General features: G+C 38.8%; 1 protein-coding gene across 6 annotated transcripts in view; it reads left to right on the top strand.

The window, feature by feature from the left end:
* Positions 1–22958, top strand: part of LOC140492082 (mitogen-activated protein kinase 9) — a 117499-nt gene that overhangs the window by 71749 nt on the left and 22792 nt on the right. For all 6 annotated transcript variants that reach the window (XM_072590781.1, XM_072590778.1, XM_072590783.1 and 3 more), the window contains 3 exons: positions 9389–9571; positions 10086–10210; positions 22278–22341. In XM_072590781.1, coding sequence (XP_072446882.1) covers positions 9389–9571; positions 10086–10210; positions 22278–22341 — 372 coding nt within the window. The remainder of the gene's footprint in view (positions 1–9388; positions 9572–10085; positions 10211–22277; positions 22342–22958) is intronic.

Genomic DNA, 22958 nt, shown 5'->3' with positions numbered 1-22958 from the left:
TAGCTGCCCCTTCAAAATGGCAAGTTAAAGGAGAAATCTTACATTTAGGTTTCGTTAGAAAACCTGTATATCAAAAGCATAATTTTTAAAACTTGAATTATCTCTAGTTTTCACTTACATGTTTATCAAAAACTTTCCACAATCATAATGCTAACCAAATTGCTTAGAGATTTGTTTCCTTTTGAATGCTACTTCTAACATGCATGCAAGCCACTGATATTGTAGAGTATAGATATCAAATCTTCCATATCATTATTTATGTTACTCTAATTTATCTTTAATCATATTTCATATCGTTGTTTGGTATCAGTGTGGTTGTAATCATACAATGCCATGGCCAGTTTCCTGAAATATGATTATTTGGAGGAAATTATAAATCAATGGGAATTCCATGATGAAGGTAAATAAGACTGAGAACAGGTTAGACAGTGGCATTATATAGCAGTAGTAATGAATGCCCAGATTTGTATCTTTGACATTTTGGATATTTGACAAGCAAGGTGTGCTTCTGATGTTTAAATGCCTTGGTTAACATTCTGCAATACTGTCATTGTGGACCATTAATTTAGACTTATTGCCAAAGTATTCTTATGATTTTATAGTGCTTCTTATGTTCAAGTCATAAGCTGAGATAAGTAAGACATACTAAAAAAAATCAAGTTATCTTCATTGATTTAAATCTGTCTGAACAGTACTCAAGTGCCACTTTTAAGTATTTTTTATTTGTTCTATTGTAGATCCAGTAATTAGTCTGGAATTAGTCAAATTTCACTTAATGATCTTCAGAGCACCAAGTTAAGGGATGATTGCAACATCTGGTGTCTCAGATTTTGAAAAATTCACTTGTTGGACGTGGACCTCGTTGGCTGGGCCAGCATTTTTATGCCTGTCCCTAGTTGCCCTAGAGAAGGGGGTTGTAGGCTGCCTTCTTGAACCGTTGCAGTCCATTTTATAGGTTGGTAGTCAGATAACACTGGGATGCAGGAGCATTGTGTCATGCTGTAGTTTTAAACCTTTCTAAAGGATAATTGAAGTGAAGTACTGAGAGAACTATCAGGGAAACAATATTTTGGCTACTGTTATGAAAGAAGCCTGGAAGGGACTTAATGAATTCTGGACCTTCAGAGATACATTTTTTTTTCAAAAAGGATGAACTATTTCTGGCCTTAAAATAGAAAAAGCAATGTATTACTTATCTTTCTCTTTGAAGGTAAAACCCACATATAATTAACATTCAGTTTTTTCAAAGAACTGCTTCTCGTTTAAAAAATGTTAACTTGTGTAGATAAAACTTCTTTTTAATTTCACATAGTCTTTCTGAACATAGCTGATTTTATTTAATCTTATGGTGTCTGATAAGAATAAATAGATTTATTGTTTTTTAAGATGTTATAGTTATTGTTTATTTTATGGAGTAATCTGTTATAGCAGATGACATATTCCAGAGGTGTATAACATCTGTATGAAAAGGTTGATTAGGAAAATATCTTTCTTTTAAGAAAAAGAGAAAAGTCGTCATCATTTTGTCAGTACATCTGTTGCTATGATGCCTTTTCTGGTGAAAAGACCTGAAAATGTTAGTGAAAACTTGAACTTGTGGATAAAAAATTTAGTTAAAAATGGAACTATGGGGGACATTGGACTCTGATTTTGAAAACTGTCGTTGTTGATTATATCATTATAGTTGTCAATGCTGAGTCTTTGAAAAACATATCCAATTAGAGGGAGCAAATTACTGCAGATGCTGGAATCTATGCTGAAAACCACAGCTGGTCAGTCATTTTCCATGGAGAATCAGCAAACTAATATTTCAAGTCTAGATGACGCTTCATCAGGATTGAAGTGTGGAGGGGGCAGCATTTAAGCAACAGTGGTGGTGTGGAGTACTGAGGAGCAAGGCTGTTGATAATCCAGATTAAGTGATTGAAATGTGAGAATGGCAGAGCAACAGTGCATCTAGCTACCAAACTGGAAAGAACAGAGTTCCACTGGAAGACTATTCTTTCCAGTTTATTAGCTGGACATAATTGTTCTGCCATTCTTGCACTCCAATCATTTAATGTACAGTAAATGATTGGAGTGTGAAAATGACAGAACAATAGTGTGTCTAGCTACTAAACTGCAAAGAATAGTCTTCCAGTGGGACTATCTGTTCTTTGCAGGAGAAAGTGAGGACTACAGATGCTGGAGATCAGAGTCGAGAGTGTGGTACTGGAAAAGCACAGCAGATCGGGCAGCACCCAAGGAGCAGGAGAATCGATGTTTCGGGTGTAAGCCCTTCATCAGGAATGAGGCTTGTGGGCCATGGGTCTTGGAGATAAATGGGAGGGGGTTGGGGGAAGATAGCTGAGAATGTGATAGGTAAATGAAGGTGGGAGAGGGTAGTGGAGTGGATAGATGGGAAAGATGATGGACAGGTCAGGAGGGCGGTGAAGAGTTTAGATTAGATTAGATTACATAAAGTGTGGAAACAGGCCCTTTGGCCCAAAAGGTTCACACTGACCCTCAAAAGAGCAACCCACCCAGACCCATTCCCCGACATTTACCCCTTCACCTAACACAATGGGCAATTTAGCATGGCCAATTCACCTAACCTGCACATCTTTGAACTGTGAGAGGAAGCCGGAGCACCCAGAGGAAACCCACGCAGACACTGGGAGAATGTGCAAGCTCCACAGACAGTTGCCCGAGGTGGGAATTGAACCCAGGTCTCTGGCGCTGAGAGGCAGCAGTGCTAACCACTGTGCCATAGTGCCGCCCCACGGCTTGGGACTGGGAATAATGTGAGGGGAGGGGAAATTAGGAAACTGGTGAAATCCACATTGATCCCATACTGTGCAGGGTACCAAGGCTGAATATGAGGTCTTCTTTCTCCAGACATTAGGTAAGGGTTTGGCAATGGAGGAGGCCTGGGACTTGCATGTCCTTGGCGGAGTAGGAGGGGGAGTTGAAGTGTTCAAGCATGGGACGGTGGGCTTGATTGGTGTGGGTGTTCCAGAAGATGTTCTCCGAAACGATCCGAAAGTTGGCATCCTGTCTCTCTGAATTAGAGGAGACCACATCAGGTGCAACAGATACAGTAGATAACATTGATGGAGGTATCGGTAAATTTCGGTCGGATATGGAAGGATTCTTTGGGGCCTTGCACGGAGGCGAGGAGGGAGGTGTGGGCGCAGGTTTTGCACTTAGTGCAAATTTAGCAGTGGCAGGGGCAAGTGCCAGGAGTGGGGTGTGGGCTGACTGGGGGGGGAGGGGGGGGGTGGTAGTGTGGAGGAGGTCATGGATCTGATGAGGGAGTTGCGGAAGGAATGGTCTCTCTGGACCCCAGTCGGGGTGGGGAGGGAAATATATCTCCGGTGGTGGGGCCCATTTGTAGGTGGCAGAGGATGATGTGATAGATATGGAAGTTGTGGGGTGGAGGGTGAGGACCAGGGATCATCTGTCCTTCTTGTATTGAGAGGTGTGGGAGGAGATGCGCTGGTGGGCATTGTTGATGGGAAGGGAATTGCAATCTTGGAAGAAGGATTTCCTAAGGTGGAATTGGTCATCCTGGGAGTGGAGGCGGAGAAATTGGGAATAAGGAATGGCATGTTTATAGGATGTAGGGTGGGAGGAGGTGTAGTCTAGGTAGCTGTGGGACTCGGTAGGCTTGCTGCAGATGTCCGTGGTTAGTTGGTTCTTTCCAGTTTGGTAGTTAGATGCACCATTGTTCTGCCATTCTCACATTCCGATCACTTAATCTGCACTATCAGCAGCCTTTCTTCCCCAGCATTTCACCCCATCACTGTAGCATAAATGCTGCCCCCTCCACACTTCACTTCAGCTCTGATGAAGAGTCATCTAGACTCAGAATGTTAGTTTGCTTTCCATCCAATTAGAACTCTGCTTGTGGCATTTCAATTATTTTCTTTCCAAATAAGGATTCACTTCTCAATTTAAAGTTGCTTTTTCAGTCTGCTGAAACCACACTCTTAAAAGAATACATTCCAAATTGTCATAACTCCTACATTTAAAAATAAACTTACCTCATTCCCTTCTAACTCTTCTGCCAATTACATTTATTTGGCCCTTTCTTACTGACCAGCCTGCTAGTAATAATATTTGCTTCTCAGGAACCCTTATCAAAACTCCCTCAACCTTTGAACATATTTAATAACTCCTTCTATTTTCCTTAGAGTCGAAAAGATTTATTCCAGTTGCTCTAATCACTCCTCATAATTGGAGTAATCCCTGGAGCTATGTTAGTAAATCTTATCTGTTCTCAGACCTCTCTAACTTTCCTAAAAGGCAGTGCCCCAAGTTTGATGTAATACTGTGGGTAATGTGCTTTGTCTGTATGCATATATTCCAAGAATAAACAGTGTTAGGATAATTATGCTTTGGTCATACAGATTCCTTGTATGTATGTAAGTGGACCTTCCTGCATGTTCATGTATGTATGCATTTTGACGGCTACTATAGATACTGACCTATTGATGACCTGTAAATTCTTCCAGTTAAACATTAGCTCGACCAACTCATTTTCTTTGGCCTCAGTCGTAAGCTCAGTATTCCTCTGTTGTCTTCCCCGTTGACTTTATTGTCTGAATTAGATTATTCATTTTTCCCCATTTCATCACCCTCGAGCTCTTCTTTCATTATTCTTCCCTTATCCAGTCATAGAGATGCACAGCATGGAAATAGACCTTTCAGTCCAACTTGTCTGTGCTGACCAGATATCCTAAATACATCGTGTTCCATTTGGCAGCATTTGGTCCATATTCCTCTAATCCCTTCATATCATATACCCATCCAGGTGCCTTTTAAATGTTGTAATTTTACCAGCCTCAACCACTTCCTCTGGCAGCTCATTCCATACACTCATCGCCCTTTGTGAGAGAAAGTTGCCGTTTAGGCCCCTTTTAAATCTTTCCTCTCTTACTTTAAACCTATGCCCTCTAGTTTTGGACTTATCCATGCTGGGGAAAAAGACCTTGTCTACTTACTCTATCCATGCCTGTCATGATTTTATAAATCTCTATAAGGTCACCCTTCAGCCTCCGATGCTTCAGGGGAAACAGCCGCAAACAACTCAGCCCTTTCCAATGCTCAAACCCTCCAACCCTGGCAACATCTTTATTAATCCTTTCTGAACCTTTGCAAGTTTTACAACATCTTTCCTATAGCGGGGAGACCACAATTGCACGCAGTATTCCAAAAGTTGCCTGACCAATGTCCTGTACAGCTGCAACATGACCTCCCAACTCCTATACTCAGTGCGCTGACCAATGAAGGGAAGCATACCAAACACCTTCACTATCCTATGTACCACTTTCAAAGAGCTATAAACCTGCACTCCAAGGTCTTTTTGTTCAGCAACACTTCCCAGTACCTTAGCATTAAGTGTATAAGTCCTCCCCCAATTTGTGCTTCCAAATGCAGCACCTCACATTGATCTAAAGTATCTGCCAGAGTGCCCATTAGCCCATCTGATCAAGATCCCGTTGTACTCTGTCGTAATCTTCTTGGCAGTTATGCCACATTTCTATTTTTCTCCTTCCTAGTGATTTCTCTCCTAACCCTTTTACCAGCCAATTGCTTTGCCCTCTTTTCTAACTATCCTGCCAGTTTGCCAACCTTGGATAGCCCTATGTATGTATTCTTCAAGAATTTTTTCATTCAGGAACACAAAACTGCCTCAGTATAAAGAAAATTCTTGTTGCTATTCTATTTCCCCATTTTTATAATTTTGCTGATATCCACCCTATCTGCGCTGAGTGGTGATTTGTCCTTGATTCCAATTTCCAACTTTGCTCACTTTGCCGCGCTCATCTAAGTCCTTACTGATTTCTATGAATTCCTATTCTCCCTTAATTTCTGTCCATATAAAATATCATATTAATCACATGGCCACCTCATTGAATTTGCTATCATACCTTATAATTGTTTGGTAATTGAAACTATAAACGTTGATAAAATCTTTTCACGTTGCATTCATTGAGACTGACATGCAAGAAAATAAACTTGGAAAAGGAGCAAATTGATGTTTCTGTTCCAAGTTGGGTTTCTTGGGGTGTCTGTGTTTTGCACTTGTTGATATCATGTAACCTCGCTCATTCTGTGTTCATATTCGGACAACTCTTCAGTTTATACATTTGCACATCACGACTGCCAACTGTTTAGTCTTAAGCTCTTAATATGCTGCAATACTTCTACAGGTTTTCATCTGGTCAGCTGTTGTCAATCTATGAAGCCCTTGTATGCAATAAAAAGTTAGTGTTCCATTCCTGTTGTCTGTTAGTATACTTTTCCAGCTTTGTGCCCTTGTCTATGGACAGGTGTGAACATATCCAATTTTGCACCACATTAATCATCCATTTCTAGATATGGCTGGACCACACTAAACAGTTTTGTGCCTCACTGATCTCTGACCAAACTATCTATCATTGCAGCTTAACCAAAAGATAAAACTCAGCTTCTTTATGCCATTAATCTTGACCTTAAATCTGAAAGTACTGCTCACCTGTACTCCCCTCAAAAATATAAAGCTCATACACTGTATGACTGAGACCACCTTTGCCATTTTTTCTTATCCCTACCCTCACCCTAAACTCTCAAAGACTACTTTCTGTAGTTTATCTCATAGCATTCATGGGTTTCTGTTATCCTGTTACCATCAACTTGTTGACCACTTTCACTTACTTTACATCCCATACTGTCCAACATGTAATGAATTCTTCCTCCTCACGTACTGCTCATTTCCCTTCCAAATATTATTTACTTTCTCTTCAAAAATCCTATCCTCATCTGCCAAAGCAAATTGCTGTCTATTGTGGATTAATCTTTGAGTCCAGGAGCATATTGCTTCCTGAATTTCATCTCCTCAAACCCACCACCGAGTAGTGGGCGGCACGGTGGCACAGTGGTTAGCACTGCTGCCTCACAGCGCCTGAGACCCGGGTTCAATTTCCGCCTCAGGCGACTGACTGCGTGGAGTTTGCACATTCTCCCTGTGTCTGCGTGGGTTTCCTCCGGGTGCTCCGGTTTCCTCCCACAATCCAAAGATGTGCAGGTCAGGTGAATTGGTCATGCTAAATTGCCCGTAGTGTTAGGTAAGGGGTAAATGTCGGTGGATTGTGCTTCGGCGGGTCGGTGTGGACTTGTTGGGCCGAAGGGCCTGTTTCCACACTGTAATGTAATCTAATCTATTTAAATCATTCTAATCCATTTCTGCTCAGTCATTATAGAGAGATTCCTAGTCAATCACAAAGGTCTATAACTGTGGTGTAATGTATCCAACATTCTTGACGGCTTGTTACAGTCAAATGCAACTGCTTCCTCTCATATTGCTCCTCTGGTCCAGTTTTTGAGATTGTCTACATTTGTTTTTGCTTTTTTCCACCAAATTATGCCCTGGACATTTCTAACAATGACACCTTTTCCTCAACTCCTTGCTGCACGTTGGCACCATCATCTTCAACCTCATTGCTGCCTCTTTTGACCCCCTCCACAGCTTCAGTGCTGCCAGGTTTTCCAACATTGTTGTTGATGGCCTGTAAATTCTTATAGTTAAACATTAGGTAGACCAAATCCATTTTCTTTGGCCTCGGTCATAAGCTCAATATCTTCCATTCACTTTATTGTTTGAATTGGATTGTTCATTGTGTGTTAGTCCAGATGACTCCATTGTAAACTTCAAGAACCCCATATACTTGTCCATCACCAAAATTCTGTACTGTTGCAAGAACCACTCCATAGTTTGCCACACGTACTGCTGGAACCCACATTCATTCCTTTGTTAATATCAGACTTGGCTATTAGAGGCCTCCTGGCCAATCTCCATCATTCGTAAATTATGTAACATCCAAAATTTGATGTTTCTAAAATTTCCAATATAAAGTTCCTGTTCTTGCATTTTAATTCCATTTGGATTTATATATGCATATGAGTTAGCATGAGCGGGCATTCAGCATCTCTGATGCTGATCATAACTAATCTGCTTGTAACCTCAAATTGTTTTACTGTATGCTCCTGATATTCCCCTCTCATTTTGACAAGTTTCTATCACATCTGCCTTGAAAATATTCAAGGATTCCGCTTTATTACCTTTCAGGAAGAGAATTTTAAAGAGAAAACGCAAGTCACCTCAATTGTCGTTTAAGTCGGCAAGGTCTGATTTTTAAACAGGGACCCATAGTTCCAGATTCTTTTATAAGAGGAAGCATCCTCTCCACATCTGCCATATCAAGATTTGCAGGATCTTGTATGTTTTAATCAAATCATCTCTGCGGCCTTTCCACCCCTCTAAGGACTTGGTGTTATTTCAAATTTACTACTTGAACATCCATCAAAATCTTCTGGCCTTCAGCTATTTTGGATTCTATCTGCTGTAATTCCCAGCTTAATACTCTTCATCTCCATTTCTTTGATGATCCTCTTGAACACTCTTTAGTTTTCCTTGCTTTGCTCACCCCCAAAACAAATTTCATATGGCTTGTTACCGATTTTTGTCTGACAAAGATGGGAATCACCGTGAAATGTTTATCTTCATTAAATAGTTTTAATTTGCCAATTATTGTTGTAATGACTTATAAATTTTGGAGACCATGAGAATACAGTGTATTAATAATCCTGTTAACATAAATAAGAGCGGTGTTGGAAGAATTCAGTAGGTCTGGCAGCATCATAATACTTCCAGTCCAAAATGTGTCTTCCTCAAAAATTTGAATGTTCTGAAGAAAAGTCTGGTTGAACTTGACACTTAACTCTGTTTCTGTCTCCAAAGATGCTGCCAGATCTCCCATATTTTCCAGTATGTTGTTGTTATTTCAGGCTTCTAGCATCCACAGTACTTCGCTTTATTCCTATGATCTGTGTTCTTTCCTCTTCTGAATCTCTGCATTGTGTTGAAATCCAGACTAATTGCAAAAGCTCCAACTCTAAACATTTTCTTACTTCAATTAAAATCTGGGAATATTTTAACTTCCTTTTGTAATCTTCAACCTCCAATTTTAATTCCTATTTCCTGATTGAGTTTTCATGGTTAGTTTTTGCAATGTATTTGTTTACTGTGAACCAAATTAAAGGAGCTAGAAGTGAAAATGACATTTTTATAGAATAAATTTAATTTATTAAAAACTCTAATTGCTAAAATAGGCATTAGATTTGTTTGCTTCTGATGAAGTAGTATAATCTGAATAAGTTCAAGAAGCAGTAAAGATATTTTCTTTGAGTACTTTAGACTACTGCCTTTGTACACATGCCTTTACAATGGTCAAACTAGTTGTAGAGTAGGTTGATTTAAATTCGATTAAACAACTGAAATACATTACAATGCACTAACTCAAAAAAAAGCTTGGTACGGAATAAGAAATCTTTTCAACTAGTTTTCCTGAACCAGTTGATGCAGATATTGATCAGTGGAATAAAGTTATTGAACAACTAGGAACGCCATCTGCAGAATTCATGAAGAAATTGCAGCCAACTGTACGAAATTATGTAGAGAATAGACCAAAGTATCCGGGGCTTGGCTTTGAAACACTATTTCCAGATTGGGTGTTTCCAGCAGATTCAGAACGTGACAAGTTAAAAGGTATGATTTATTTTTTGAAATTTTATTTAGATCATGTTCAAGAGTGTTGTGTGCACTTGTAATTTTAAACTTTGAAGAACTTCAATAGCAGATGTAAAATTATGTGGAAATTAAATTGCTGAAAGTATCAAAATCCAGGGGTATAATGTGCCATTAAGTTTTTAAAAGCTTCAACTTGGTGATTGTGTTTAAAACTGTTTAATAAAAATGTAAATTACTTATTTTCTGGCAATTTTAAATCTTAACGTCACAATGGTTTAAAGTTTTACAAGGAAGAAAGCAATATTTTTCATGTTGAATTTTTTTGAATAAAGAAAGTGTTTGAGGAGCACATTTTTCTTTGGTCAGTGTGGCAAAATTATGTTTGTTAAAGTATTTGCTGTAGCTTGTCCAAAATACTCCTGTTGGGAGGGGTGGGGGGATCTATTTATGTTAAGTGCATTTAATAATGTACAAAATGAGTAGGTTACAGAGACCCTTCAGACATTAAATTGTTTTATTTATTAAATTTCAGTAAGTCAGGCCAGAGATCTTCTATCAAAAATGCTCGTAATTGATCCTGACAGGCGGATTTCTGTAGATGATGCCTTACAACATCCATATATTGCCGTCTGGTATGACCCTTCTGAAGTAGAAGCAGTAAGCAAATTATTTTTGATTGTAGCATTTTAGTTATCTGTCTAATATTAGTGTTTGATCCATATTTTGCATCTGTGCTTGAACTGTTTTTATCTAATCTGTATGTTAGAATCTAAATTTAGGCTCATCAACATAAATGTGAGCGCTTGGCCTATTGAATCTGTTCTGCAGTTCAGTACCATCATGGTTGTTCTTGTGCTTCAGTTGCAAGTTTCCACCTGCTTCTGATCTGCCTCTATTCCTGTGTTCCAGCAGAGGTTGGAGGGGTGCATTGATTATTTTCTCACTCCATTCATCCACTGATTATGGCAGTTTTTAAACCAGAAGTGGTGATATGACTGATGAATATGGATTTTTGGCTTTTATCTGATTAGAATTAGGACCAAGTGCACAAGGTTTCTTTCGTCAACATGGAATAGTTAGTTTATTGCAAATAAAACATGTTCTCATATGTGGAGATGGTTGACCAAAAAAAATTAGATTCTGCAAAGATGCACTTGACGATTTGTATTGTCATCCCAAACTTTACTTGATACAAATGTGAGCAACAGATAAATGGTAGAAAACCCCGACTGTGACCACATAGATTTCTCAGAAATTCACCCCTGACATTAGTGATAATGCAGGTCACTAATTCTCATTGAAGCCTCATGGGATTATGGTTTTGATAAACTGGCCTTGCAGATCTGTTAGAAACTGCTTATGTTCTAGTGATTTACCTTCCTTTCTTGGGACCGTGCTTCTTTGGATTTATGGAAACTGCGCTGTACTGTTACGTGCACAACTTTAGTTTTTCCATTAACCCAGTACTGCTCCTGGGTTTATTACTTGTGTTTTAATCTGGTTTAGTTGGTGACGTAATACTGCTTGTGGTATTCCTTCAGCCTAGGTCAGACCTGTACTGAACTGCTAGTGGCACATTGCTTCTGAGTCCCATCAATTTCCAGAATTTCTCTGGAGCCATGAATGGAACATTTCGCTGCTTTTTAACTGCAAGAACATTTTCCTGAGTTTGAACAGGAAAGAGCCATCCAAATGTTCTTGACTTCTCACTTGAAGTCCCCAACAGCACATCTATTCTCATTCAGTTGCCTTTTCAGCAGTGTAGCTTGACAGTTCTTTTCTAGATGGAGCTTGTCTCTGTCTTAGTCTTTGTCACTTCATCCAACTAACTGTGACCCAGGATTGTTCGTCAGAGGCCCTTGAACTGTTTTGAGTGTCCTATTGAAAATACTGTAACAAGATCTGCCCTTGCTCCAAGCAATGTTTTAATGTAGCCAATATTTTAGAACAATAAAATGTAGTATCTCTGGAGTTTTCTGTCCTCTGACTGTTGCAATGTCATCAAATGCTGTGTTTGGCAATACAAAATGCTTGCAGAAAAATCTGAATTAATTACACTTCAGCAATCAAAGATTTTTCCTTGTCAAATCTAGCCAGTAATAAATCCGTTCTCATGGAGGGCAAGTGGGGTAACACTGTAGAGAATTCTCTCTGAATAAATTTCTCCTCAGTCTCAAATGATCAATCCCTTATCCTGAGCCCATGCTCCTTTGTTGTAGATTCTTCCTCTTGTTCTACCTATCTGTCAACTTTTTGTCCACTCACTCACCCTGTTTATATCTCTTTGCAGTTATGATCTTTGTTGGAACTTGCATTTCTGAACAGTTTTGTATCATCTGTAATCTTCAATCACTTTATCTAAGTCAATATTATAGATGCTAATTAGTTGAAGCCTCAGCACTGATCCTTGTGGCACACGTCTAGAAATAGCCTGGCTGTTTGAGAATGCCATATTAATATTTACTCTGCTGTCTGCCTTTTAACTAAACTGTTGACCTCTGCTAATATGTTGCTGTCAACTCCAGAAGCAATCTTGTCTATTAACCTCCTGTGTGACATCATCCAGATTTCTTTTGGAAATGTACTGGCTCTCCATTATCTACTCAATGGAAAAATCATCCAAATAAATATATCAAAACATATTTCCCATTTATGAAGCAATGATGACTTTGTCTGAACATACTGTGATTTTATTTCAATCCCCTTTGGGGATGCAACCCTATCCCTTTTCAGCAGGATGGATTTCTCCCAGAACCAAAGGGCATTTTAGTATCCAATGCCAACTAATCTGAAACTAATGAGTTCACACTGTAGTGAAATGAATCTGAGCTATTTATCTTATTGGCTTATAAGTGGCATTACTTCATCCTGTCCACTTTCCTCCAGACTTTTTCAAAAGGAAATGTTTTTGATATAATTCCAAAATGAAAGTTGTGTTTCTTAGAAGGTAGGAAATCTTCTTAGGATAAATGATGTTGCTGCCTATTTGGAAATGGAAAAATGGCTGGAAGTTTGAATCGTAATTTGGGAAATAGCTAAATCTGATGTCTAAAGATTTATTTTAATAAACGTAATTGATACATTAGTTTCTGATTTGATTGTAATATATACAATAAAGTATGATATCCAGACGTTTCATTACCTGGCTAGGTAACATCATCAGTGGCGACCTCCAAGTGAAGCGAAGCTATTGTCTCCTGCTTTCTATTTATATCTTTCTCCTGGATGGGGTTCCTGGAGTTTGTGGTGATGTCATTTCCTGTTCGTTTTCTGAGGGGTTGATAGATGGCATCTAGATCTGTGTGTTTGTTTATGGCGTTGTGGTTGGAGTGCCAGGCCTCAAGGAATTCTCTGGCATGTCTTTGCTTAGCCTGTCCCAGGATAGATGTGTTGTCCCACATGTATTTAAAAGACCCAGTACAACCCATGGACAAAACCAATGTCATCTTCAAAATTCCATGCAAGGACTGCCACAAACACTACGTAGGACAAACAGGAAAAAAGTTAGCCACCAGGATACACGAACACCAGCTAGCCACAAAAAGATACTACCTTCTCTCCCTCGTAGCCCTACACACGGATGAAAAAAACCCACCATTTTGACTGGGACAACACATCTATCCTGGGACCGGCTAAGCAAAGACATGCCAGAGAATTCCTGGAGGCCTGGCACTCCAACCACAACGCCATAAACAAACACACAGATCTAGATACCATCTATCAACCCCTCAGAAAGCGAACAGGAAATGACATCACCACAAACCCCAGGAACCCCATCCAGGAGAAAGATATAAATAGAAAGCAGGAGACAATAGCTTCACTTCACTTGGAGGTCGCCACTGATGTTACCTAGCCAGGTAATGAAACGTCTGGATATCAAACCTACAGCTCAGCAAGCAAACCTACACCCGAAACCTCAACCTGAGCTACAATCCTTCACAAACTTTGCAACAATAAAGTAAATTATATGTCAAAAAGGTCAATATAGATTTTTGATAATAGGTGCATAGTGTTGTATAACCTGTCAATACAAATGCCTTTAGTGAGGACACATTGTGCATTGCTAAATGTTTTTAGGTCATTAAATTTTAGCATTTTCAATGCTGTTCCATCAATGAGATCCACCAATGGAAAGTACAACAGTGTTACAAAGTCCTGACAAACTGAAGGTTGAATGGGAAAGATTGTTCTTGAAAGACTGCAAAAGTCACATGTTGAATGTGAAGCTTGGGAACAAGTCTGTTTGACTGTAGATGGTGACTGCTTTGATGAACTTAGTGTGTCCAAATATTTGTTTGGCCTGTAACTAATCATTGTTTTCAAAAAGAAAATTGAAGCCTGCCAGCTCAGGAAGGTTTGCTGTTGAGAGAATGCTGTTAACATGTGAAAGTACTTGTGACGTCTTTGAAATGCAAAGATTCAAGTGCATGGTCTAGAAAATCTTTTTAAAATGGCTTATTAGGAAGTCAAAGTGAAATATACGAATTGCATTCACCATCCAATTTTATGCTGTGATTCTTGGCGAGTGGCAGCATGTGACTAATCTAGTTTTTTTTAAATGCCTGTAAGACTGTGTTCAGGACCTAGAAAGGCATGATGTTTAATTATTCTTAACACCAAAAAGACTATTGTAAGCAAACAATCCACATGGACCATTGAAAGTTAGAAGTTCTTAATATACCAGTTCACTGAGAAAACCAATTCTCAGCTGCTTCTTTAAGTTTCCAGGTGTGTTTAATATTCAAGTCAATTTCAAACTGTTCTATGGGCAGGGAACAGGTAGCAGACTAGTAGAGTACCAAAGATCTGTTGGAAATGGTTTTTGTGTGTGAGAGAGATACCAGGGGATAAAATTCTTGTTCAGGCAGCTACTTACTTGATATTTCAGATACCAATTATGGTTTCTACCATATAGAGAAAAGTCAAAACTCTAGGGCTCTCAAATGTTTATTTCAGTCTGTGGTATTTACTCCTGTAGTGCATTCATGAAAGAATAGGCTGGACATTTTTCTAACAAAGAATGCATGGAGCATATTATACTAGAACATGTTGTCAGATTTAGGCTTGTTTATGTATTGCTGTATTTATGTAACTAGGTACCGTGTAGTCTTCATGAAGTAGGGAGCTAGAGGAGATGGTAGTCTACTCCCTTTGAATCTGGCAGTGAATGTCAGAATATTACTGACCGTGCCGATCAAAACAAATTTTGACAATGTCCAAAGTTAACTGACTTATTTAATGTTGTTGTTTGCATCATCATGGGAAGCTGCCTTGGTGTCTATTGCAGACTTTTGGAAAAATTTGCTTTGTTGTAATATGCATATGCTCCTGTTTTGGTAAACATGAATAGGGTTAGAGATTACTCTAGGATGGCTTATAACATTTTGCAACCTGTAAAGTGCATTTTAAATGTAGTCAACACTTGTGATGTAGGAAATGAGATAAACCAATTTGCATTTTGCAATCTTCTACTAAGACCAACAGAATAAATTTTGGTTTTAGATATTCTGAGGAATGTGGGCTCTGGAGAGAATTCCACTGTTTCTTCAATAGTGCCATGGAATCTTTTGTCCAAAAAATTGTACCTCTGACACTCTTCTGGAGTGCCAGTCTAAATTGTGTGCATACATCTTGATTGAGCCCTCAACCTTCTGACTCTGAGGTGAGAGCATTGCTGCAGTGAGGCATGAATTTCTAATTAGCGATGTGGGATTGGTTCTTTGCAAGTAGTCTTTTTTTCTTAATTCTCTTACAATACTTCTTAGCATCTCTGTTTGCATGTAGATCATGTAGCAGTGATATTTGTGTACTTAGTCATGTGGAAGAAATTTCAAAGGGTAAGTCAGTTGTCTTAAGTTCAGTTCCCGTTTTGTAGTCAAATACAACATCAAATTTGTCCATGGTGTTGCTTCTTAAGCAAGAGTCACCATTTCATCTGTCGCTGTGGTGTTGCTTGAAGTATAGATTTTAGTCAAAGTTTCGTATGTTTGTTTTAAAGCAACATTTTTGTACCCATCTGAACAAGCTGAGAGTGAGGCTGTGGTGTCGTAGCATTTTTGTGAGTAATTTAGGAGATCTGGGAACCAGAATTCAAATACCTTCTTGGCAGAGGGGGTGGAATTTGAATTTAAAATGCCTGAAACTAGAAGTCTAGTGATGGTCATGAAACCACTATTGATTGTCATTTGAATAAAGAAGAAAATCCGTCTGGTTTGCCAAAAAGAATCTGCTGTCCTTGCCTAGTTATTCCTACATGTGACTCCAGACCTCTTGCAATGTATTCAATTCTTAACTGCCTTGTGAAGTGAGCTAAAATCAACACAACACTATCAAACTACAATGAAGTCTCAAAAAAGGAATTAAACCAGACATACCTCCTGACACTGACCTAGGCACAAGAAATGGTAACCGTATATTGAGACTTGTTAAACCTGCAATCTCCTTTAGTGCCAAAATTTGGAGATTTGGCTCACTGACTAATCAGTCAACAGCCTGACGTGGCCCATAAGATATGATTCAGAGTTTGTGTCGATGTCCTAGACAAGTCATTATCATCTTTCAGCAGATGTGGTGGCTCAATAGTATGCACTCAGGAGGGAGTTGCCCTGGGAGATCTCAGCGTTGTCTCCAGACCTCCAGGCTCCATGAAGAGTTTTGAAAAAGAAACCTGCAGGTTATTAGAAATGCTCAATCCTTGGTTGATGATGATAAAGAAGCAGAATGTACTGTGCACGGGGGATTTCAATGGCTAGAGTAATTTTGGTTAACTGCTACTGTGTGAGTTGGTCAAGTCCTAAAAAACATAGTTGCTAGACTAAGTTTGCAGCAGGTGGTGAAGGAACTAACAAGATGGGAAACCATACTGACTTTATCTTCACCAGTATGCCTGCTGCAGATGCATCTGCCTGTGAGGGTATCAGTAGAAGTGACCACTCTGCAATCATTGTGGAGATGAAGTCCCATTTTGATGGAGAGTATATCCTCCAGTGTATTGTGTGGCACTATCACCGTGCTAATTGGATTACAGTTATGACAAATATAGCAACTCTGGACATGACATTCAGTGAGACAGTGTGATATTGGCAGTAGCAAAATGGTATTCCGACATAATCTGCAACTCACAGCCCGCATGCTCCCCTAAACTAGGGGATCAATCTTGCCTCAATAAAGAGTGCAAGAGGGCATTGAAAAGTAGCACCATGCTAAAAATGAGGTGTCGATCTAGTGAAGTTACAATATAGGACTGTGTGCCAAACAACGTATGTAAACAAGTGATAATCCAGGCTATGCAATTTCACAACCAACAAGCCAGATCTAAGCTCTGCTATCATGTCACATCCAATTGTGAACGATTATGGACAATTAAACAACTCATTAGATGAGGGAGCTCAACAAATCCTCAGTGGGGAAGCCCAGCAACTTAATGCCAAAAATGATACTGAAGCATCTGTGCTCACCTTCAACTAGCAGTGTTGGTGGGTGATTCATCTCTGCCTCCTCAAGAAGTCCGCTGCATCACTGATGCCAGTCGTCAGCCAATGCAGTTCTCTCTTCATGATGTGAGGAAGTGATTTGATATAGCAAAGACTATGGGCCCTGACAGAAGTCCGGCAATAGTTCTGAAAACTTGTGCTCCAAACGTTTCCCTGGCAATGTTGAAAATTTCTCAGGTCTGCTCTGTACGTAAAAAGCAAGATCGATCTAATCCAGCCAATTACCACCCCATTAGTACAATTCCAGTCATCAGGAAAGTATTGGAATTGATCATCAATAGTATTATCAAACACTATTTGTTGAGTAACAACCTGCCCACTGGCACTCAGTTTTGATTCCTCACCTCCTCACAGCCTCAATTCAAACTTGGATGAAAGAGCTCAACTCCTGAGAATTGAAAGTGACATCAAGGCTGCACTTGACAGAATGGCATCAAGAGGCCTGGGCAAAACTGGTGTCAGTGGGAATAGGTGAAGGGTGAAAACGCTTTGCTGGTTGGAGTCATACCTGAGACAAGGAAGAAGGTCGTGGTTGTTGGAGGCCAGTTATCTCAGCTACATGACATCTCCACAGAAGTTTCTCTGTGTAGTGTTCAGCTGCTTCATCAATGATCTTTCCTCCCATTTGAAGTGGGGATGTTTGCTGATGATTACAAACGTTCAGCACCATTGGGGACTTCTTAAGTACTGCAGCAAACTATGTCCCTATGCAGCAAGAGCTCAACAGTATGTGGCTTGGGCTGTTAAATGACAAGTAAAATTTTTACCAAATGCCAAGCAATGACTGTAGCCTGAACACCACCCACAAACCAACTCCCCATCCAACCCCCCCCACCCACCCACCGTCAACATCCTGGGGGTAATCATTGACCCGAAACTGCATTGGAATAACCATATAAATACTGTGGCTACAAGAGATCAAAGGTTAGGAATCTTGTGGCAATTGATTCAGTCTGTCCACTATCTACAAGGTGCAATTCCAGGAGTGTGATAGAATATTCTCTATGTGTCATGACAAGCATAGCTTCAACAGCACTCGAGCTTTGCACCATCCAGGATAAAGCACCGAACTTCATTTGCTCCATATCCACAAACATTTAGTTTCTTTGCCACTGGTGTTCTACAGCAGCATATGTGCCATCTATGAGATGCACTGCACAAATTCTTAAAGACTTTTTTTAAGAAGCACCTTCCAAACCCATGGCCACTAATATCCAGAAGGACAAGGACATCAGATCCATGGGAATGCAGCTACCTGCAGGATCCTGTCCATGCCAGTTGCCATCCTAACTTAGAATCGCTGGGTCAAGACCTTCGCGTTCCTCTCCCATCAGCATTATATATGTGGGCTACAGCAGTTGCGCCTTCTCTGGCAGTCGAGAGTGGACACTGGCCAAGCCAGCAAAGCCCACATGTTATAAATAGAAAAACAAAAATTGATACAAGATTGCTAAGGTGCTCTGTGTCACTTCCTCAGTACTGTCAATTCAAACTGCATATATAAGCTATGAATGTGGCATTAAAAACGCCCAAATTTCTCAATACACCAGGGCACATGCTGAGCCGAGTTGACATTGAGGGCATGAATTAAATAATAGGTGACTAATAAGCCTTAGATGCCTAAAACATCAAGGTAACATGCATGTTATGAACTGTTCTGCACAGATTCTTCCACAACACTGCCAGATGTTCATTATAAAGTTGGAGTGGGGGAAGAAGTTTCGGGTCTGACTGCACAAGCACGAGTATTTTCCCCATGGCTACTTTAATTAAATTGCAGAGAATTTAAAATGTTTATAAATCCAGGATAACAGTGTGTGTGTTCATTTTAGGACATATGTCACAGAATTTACTATTCTGGTGAAGATCGAAATGGCCAGCTTGTGATTGTTATCCTGAATGGAAAAAGTAGATGGAATTTCTGATCTGAATAGCATATGTAGTATTAGCATTTAAACTTCAGTGGTATCCTTCTGCACTTGCAGACTTTTAATCATTGATTTTTTTTAACAACCTTTACCTTGGGTTTTGGTTTTAAATGTGTCTACTTAGGGAGAGTTAGGCAATCAAAAAATCTTGTTGTAGCTTTTCTGGGAAAATTGTAATAGGTTTCCATGTGTGCTTGATGTATGTGTTATGAAGTTGAAGGTATGTACTGTACCTTGAAGAGAGAGAATGCTGTTCTGAACTGGGAGATTACAAGCACTAATGTATAAGACTTGATGGCAGTCCCAGAGTGTACTGGAAAATTGAAAATATGTAATGTTTGATTGTGAAATGGAGACCTGAGTTTTGGTTGATGTTTTGACAACAATTTAATTTTAACCAATCAGTTTAAATTATGCCCCAGGATACCAAAACCCAGTCGAGTTTGAATTTATTGTTTAGCCAACACTGAACCGATGAGATGATCCGATGTTTGTGGGGTTATAAAATGCAGACATTTTGAAAATTGGTCAGGGAGAAAAACCCATGGCGAGCTAATTGCCCATCTAACATCTTGTTCTCAAAGAAATGAGAAAACACTCTGTATCAACTGCACCTTTTTCATGTGAAACATGCTCGCAGGGAAATCAGCCGGAAGAGTGAAGACTTAGGAGAAGATAGCAACTGTATGATTTTGAAATTAAGTTGATGTAATTTAAATAAGTGCCTTATTGGAACAACATATTGTTATAGAGTTGGAAGCAGATAGTAAGCAGTTAAGAGAAAGGGGGGCTTAGAGTTGTGCACAGTTGTTTAATGTTCACTTTGAGTATAAAAAAAAGCTATTTTCTTTAAATAGTAGAGTTTGAGAGTTTTGTCACTCATTGTGACAGATTATGAAGCAAGGCAGATTTTTCTGGGTGTTTGGTTTAATTACCAGAAAAGGTTCGCCTCCATGTCATAACAGTATGCTGATTGATTTGTAACAAATCCCGACCTTTGTTTGCTGTGCTAAATTGGGCCTTAACTGCGCATCTTTTGGATGAAGAAAATAACCATGATCAAGAACAAGATATAAGTGGCAAGATATGATCAAAACAAAAGTTTTGTTTCATGGTAAGTAGAAAACAAAATTCATAAACCTTGTTAAAATTAAATTGCATAATACTAGTTGCATAGCTTTTAACTGCAAAAGACAAATTAATACTGGAAATAATTCTGGTGTTGATCACAATACTTTATTGTTACAACTGAAGTCTTACTGCATAAATCTTGAATGCTGTACCTAAAATCCAATATTATTCATTTCTGTAATACTTCATTAGAGAGATTTAAATGTTTTGGATTTTAATCCATACACAATATTTTATGTTTGCAAAGTATAGATCCATCTTGAATGGCTTGGAACAAATCTTCAATCAAAGTACCGCCAAGGGGATTCTTAGCAAATTGGCAGGCACGTCCATTACAACGCTGTTGTTAATTTTAGCTGACAGCAAATATGAATGTCAACATCCCAACTTAGAAAGAAGCAAGACTAGTGGAGCCTCCATTTAAGTATACATCTTTCTGAGCAGCCATGTCCTGCTGAGATTAAGATGGCTAGCTGCTCTAAGTGTTCAAAACAGAAGAATCATATGGATATATGAACAAAATATTTTTGTTTTGTTCCTTCTGAATTACGCTTGCACGGCAGTTGTGATATAAAACTTAGACTACAAGTATTAAAAAGAAACCGAGGTTTGATGTTTTTAATGGTCTGCAAAGTAACTACTGGTGGATTAATCTGAATCTGACAATCGTGAGACAATTGTATCTGATAATTTAATCTGTTTTCTAAAATAATGTTCAGGCAAACAAGTTATTGGAAAGCAAGATATCAGGGATGTGTTTTATCTATTAAGTCTTGAAACATTCTTCTGTATATTCCAGACTACTTTTTCTTTTGTGTTGTACTAGGAGATCCTTTGTTGAATGTGATTGAATCATTAATTGATGAAAATATATAAAGGTTAAGGCACTTTCTGCAATAAACATCAGTTTCATATTAGTGCAAAATTTTGGGGTTTGTTGTTTTTTTGTCAATCAGTTTCTAGTGTTGAATGATTTCCACTATAACTACTGAAGCATAATCAAGGCAAAAAAAAGCTGTATTTATAATTTGCTTAACTCAAAGTGCCTTACACTGAATTATGTACGTTTTGAAGTATTGACACTATTGTGATATAGCGAAACTCTGAGCGAAGTCCTGCAGTGAGGAGGAAATGATGACATTATTTGTGTGTGATGATGTTTGAGGGATAAATATTGACCAAGACACTGGAGCATATGCCTGCTCTTCAAAGTAGTGCCATGTGATGCTCTCTTGCCTAGCTGGGATCTCATTTTTAACATCTTATCCATGGATAAGATGTAGCATTGTCGTTAGCATTATCTATAACTATATACTCAAGTCTTTGGAAATGGGTGTAAATCCTAAAATTCTGCCTCAAGGGCATGAATGCTTCCACTGAGTTAAGGCTAACGCCAGGAATATCTTAGCATTCTGTACATTTCAGATTGAGGAGGTCCAGTTAAAGGAACATTTTCCTGAAAGGGTTTAGGAGAAGTACGATAATATGGTAGGGTTAAACAAAAATATGGTCACATATGTTACAAAGTGCTAATTCCATGCAATGTAGTTGTTGATTCAGTTAAAAAGTATTAATATATTTTGTCCTGATTCTTTGAAACCAGTATTCTTTTGTAATATTAGTAGATCTCTTATTGCTCATGATATCAAATGGATTTACAAAATAATGGTGCATCATTTGGAAAATGTAAGGGAAAAATATTACTAGAACACTTACTAGAGATTGTTCTGTGTAAGACTTAAGTATATTAGAAAGCCAGTATAAAAAGAATGAACGAATTGCTTACTGTTCTTAATTTGATCAGAAGAGTTGCAAATAGTAATCGAAACACTCCTGCCTGGTGGGCTCTTATAGCACATTGGTAGTGTTGCTACCACTGAGCCAGGAGACGCAGGTTCAAGTCTGACCTACTCCAGAGGTATGCAATAATATCTCTGAACACATTGATGTTTAAGTACGTTTTCACTGCATTGTATAATTTGGGATTGCTTTTGGTGCTATAGGTCAAGTCCAGACAATTTAACCAGAAATACTATTATTGAGCTATTAATACAAGTAAGCACTTATCTAGGTATAAGCTCTGTATTTAGCACATAGTGTTATTGTTCTGTAGAAAGGTTTGTGAACTTTGTTTCATGCATCTTGATTCTAAGCTTTTTGTTTGTGCAATAGCCCCCTCCACAGATTTACGATAAGCAATTGGAGGAGCGAGAACACAGTATAGAGGAATGGAAAGGTAAGTATTCACAAGGCAATGCTTAAAGATTAACTAAAAGACTAATAATTCATTTCAGTGGAACACACAGACTGTCATATTTTTTGTGTTTTACAAAGGAAACATAGTTGTCCAATTTAAGTAAATATTAATTAAATATTATACTGCTTCATTAAGTTAAAACGCTGCTAAAAACACTTAAATCACTGCTTTATCATAAATCTAAAGGTGATAAAAGCATTTTTAAAAAGTAGACAAATGTTTTTAAGGTGCTGATAACTCTGCCTGTTGGGCCCAAAACTATCTCCTTATAATTTGGAGATGCTGGTGTTGGACTGGGGTGTACAAAGTTAAAAATCACACAACACCAGGTTATAGTCCAACAGGTTTAATTGGAAGCACACTAGCTTTCAGAGCGACGCTCCTTCACCAGGTGATAGTGGAGGGCTCAATCCTAACAGAATTTATAGCAAAAATTTACAGTGTGATGTAACTGAAATTATACATTGACAAACTGATTCTGGTTAAGCCTTTCATCTGTGAGAATACAGTGATAGTTTCACTTCTTTCATGTGTAAATCGCAAAACCTTTTTTTAAAAAGTTGCATTCTCGGGTTAGCTATTAACAATGGTGATAG

Source organism: Chiloscyllium punctatum, chromosome 20 (genome assembly GCF_047496795.1).
Source record: "Chiloscyllium punctatum isolate Juve2018m chromosome 20, sChiPun1.3, whole genome shotgun sequence".
Lineage (NCBI taxonomy): Eukaryota > Metazoa > Chordata > Chondrichthyes > Orectolobiformes > Hemiscylliidae > Chiloscyllium > Chiloscyllium punctatum.
The sequence above is the reverse complement of the archived record's forward strand: the minus strand, read 5'-3'. Positions and strand labels throughout refer to the sequence as shown.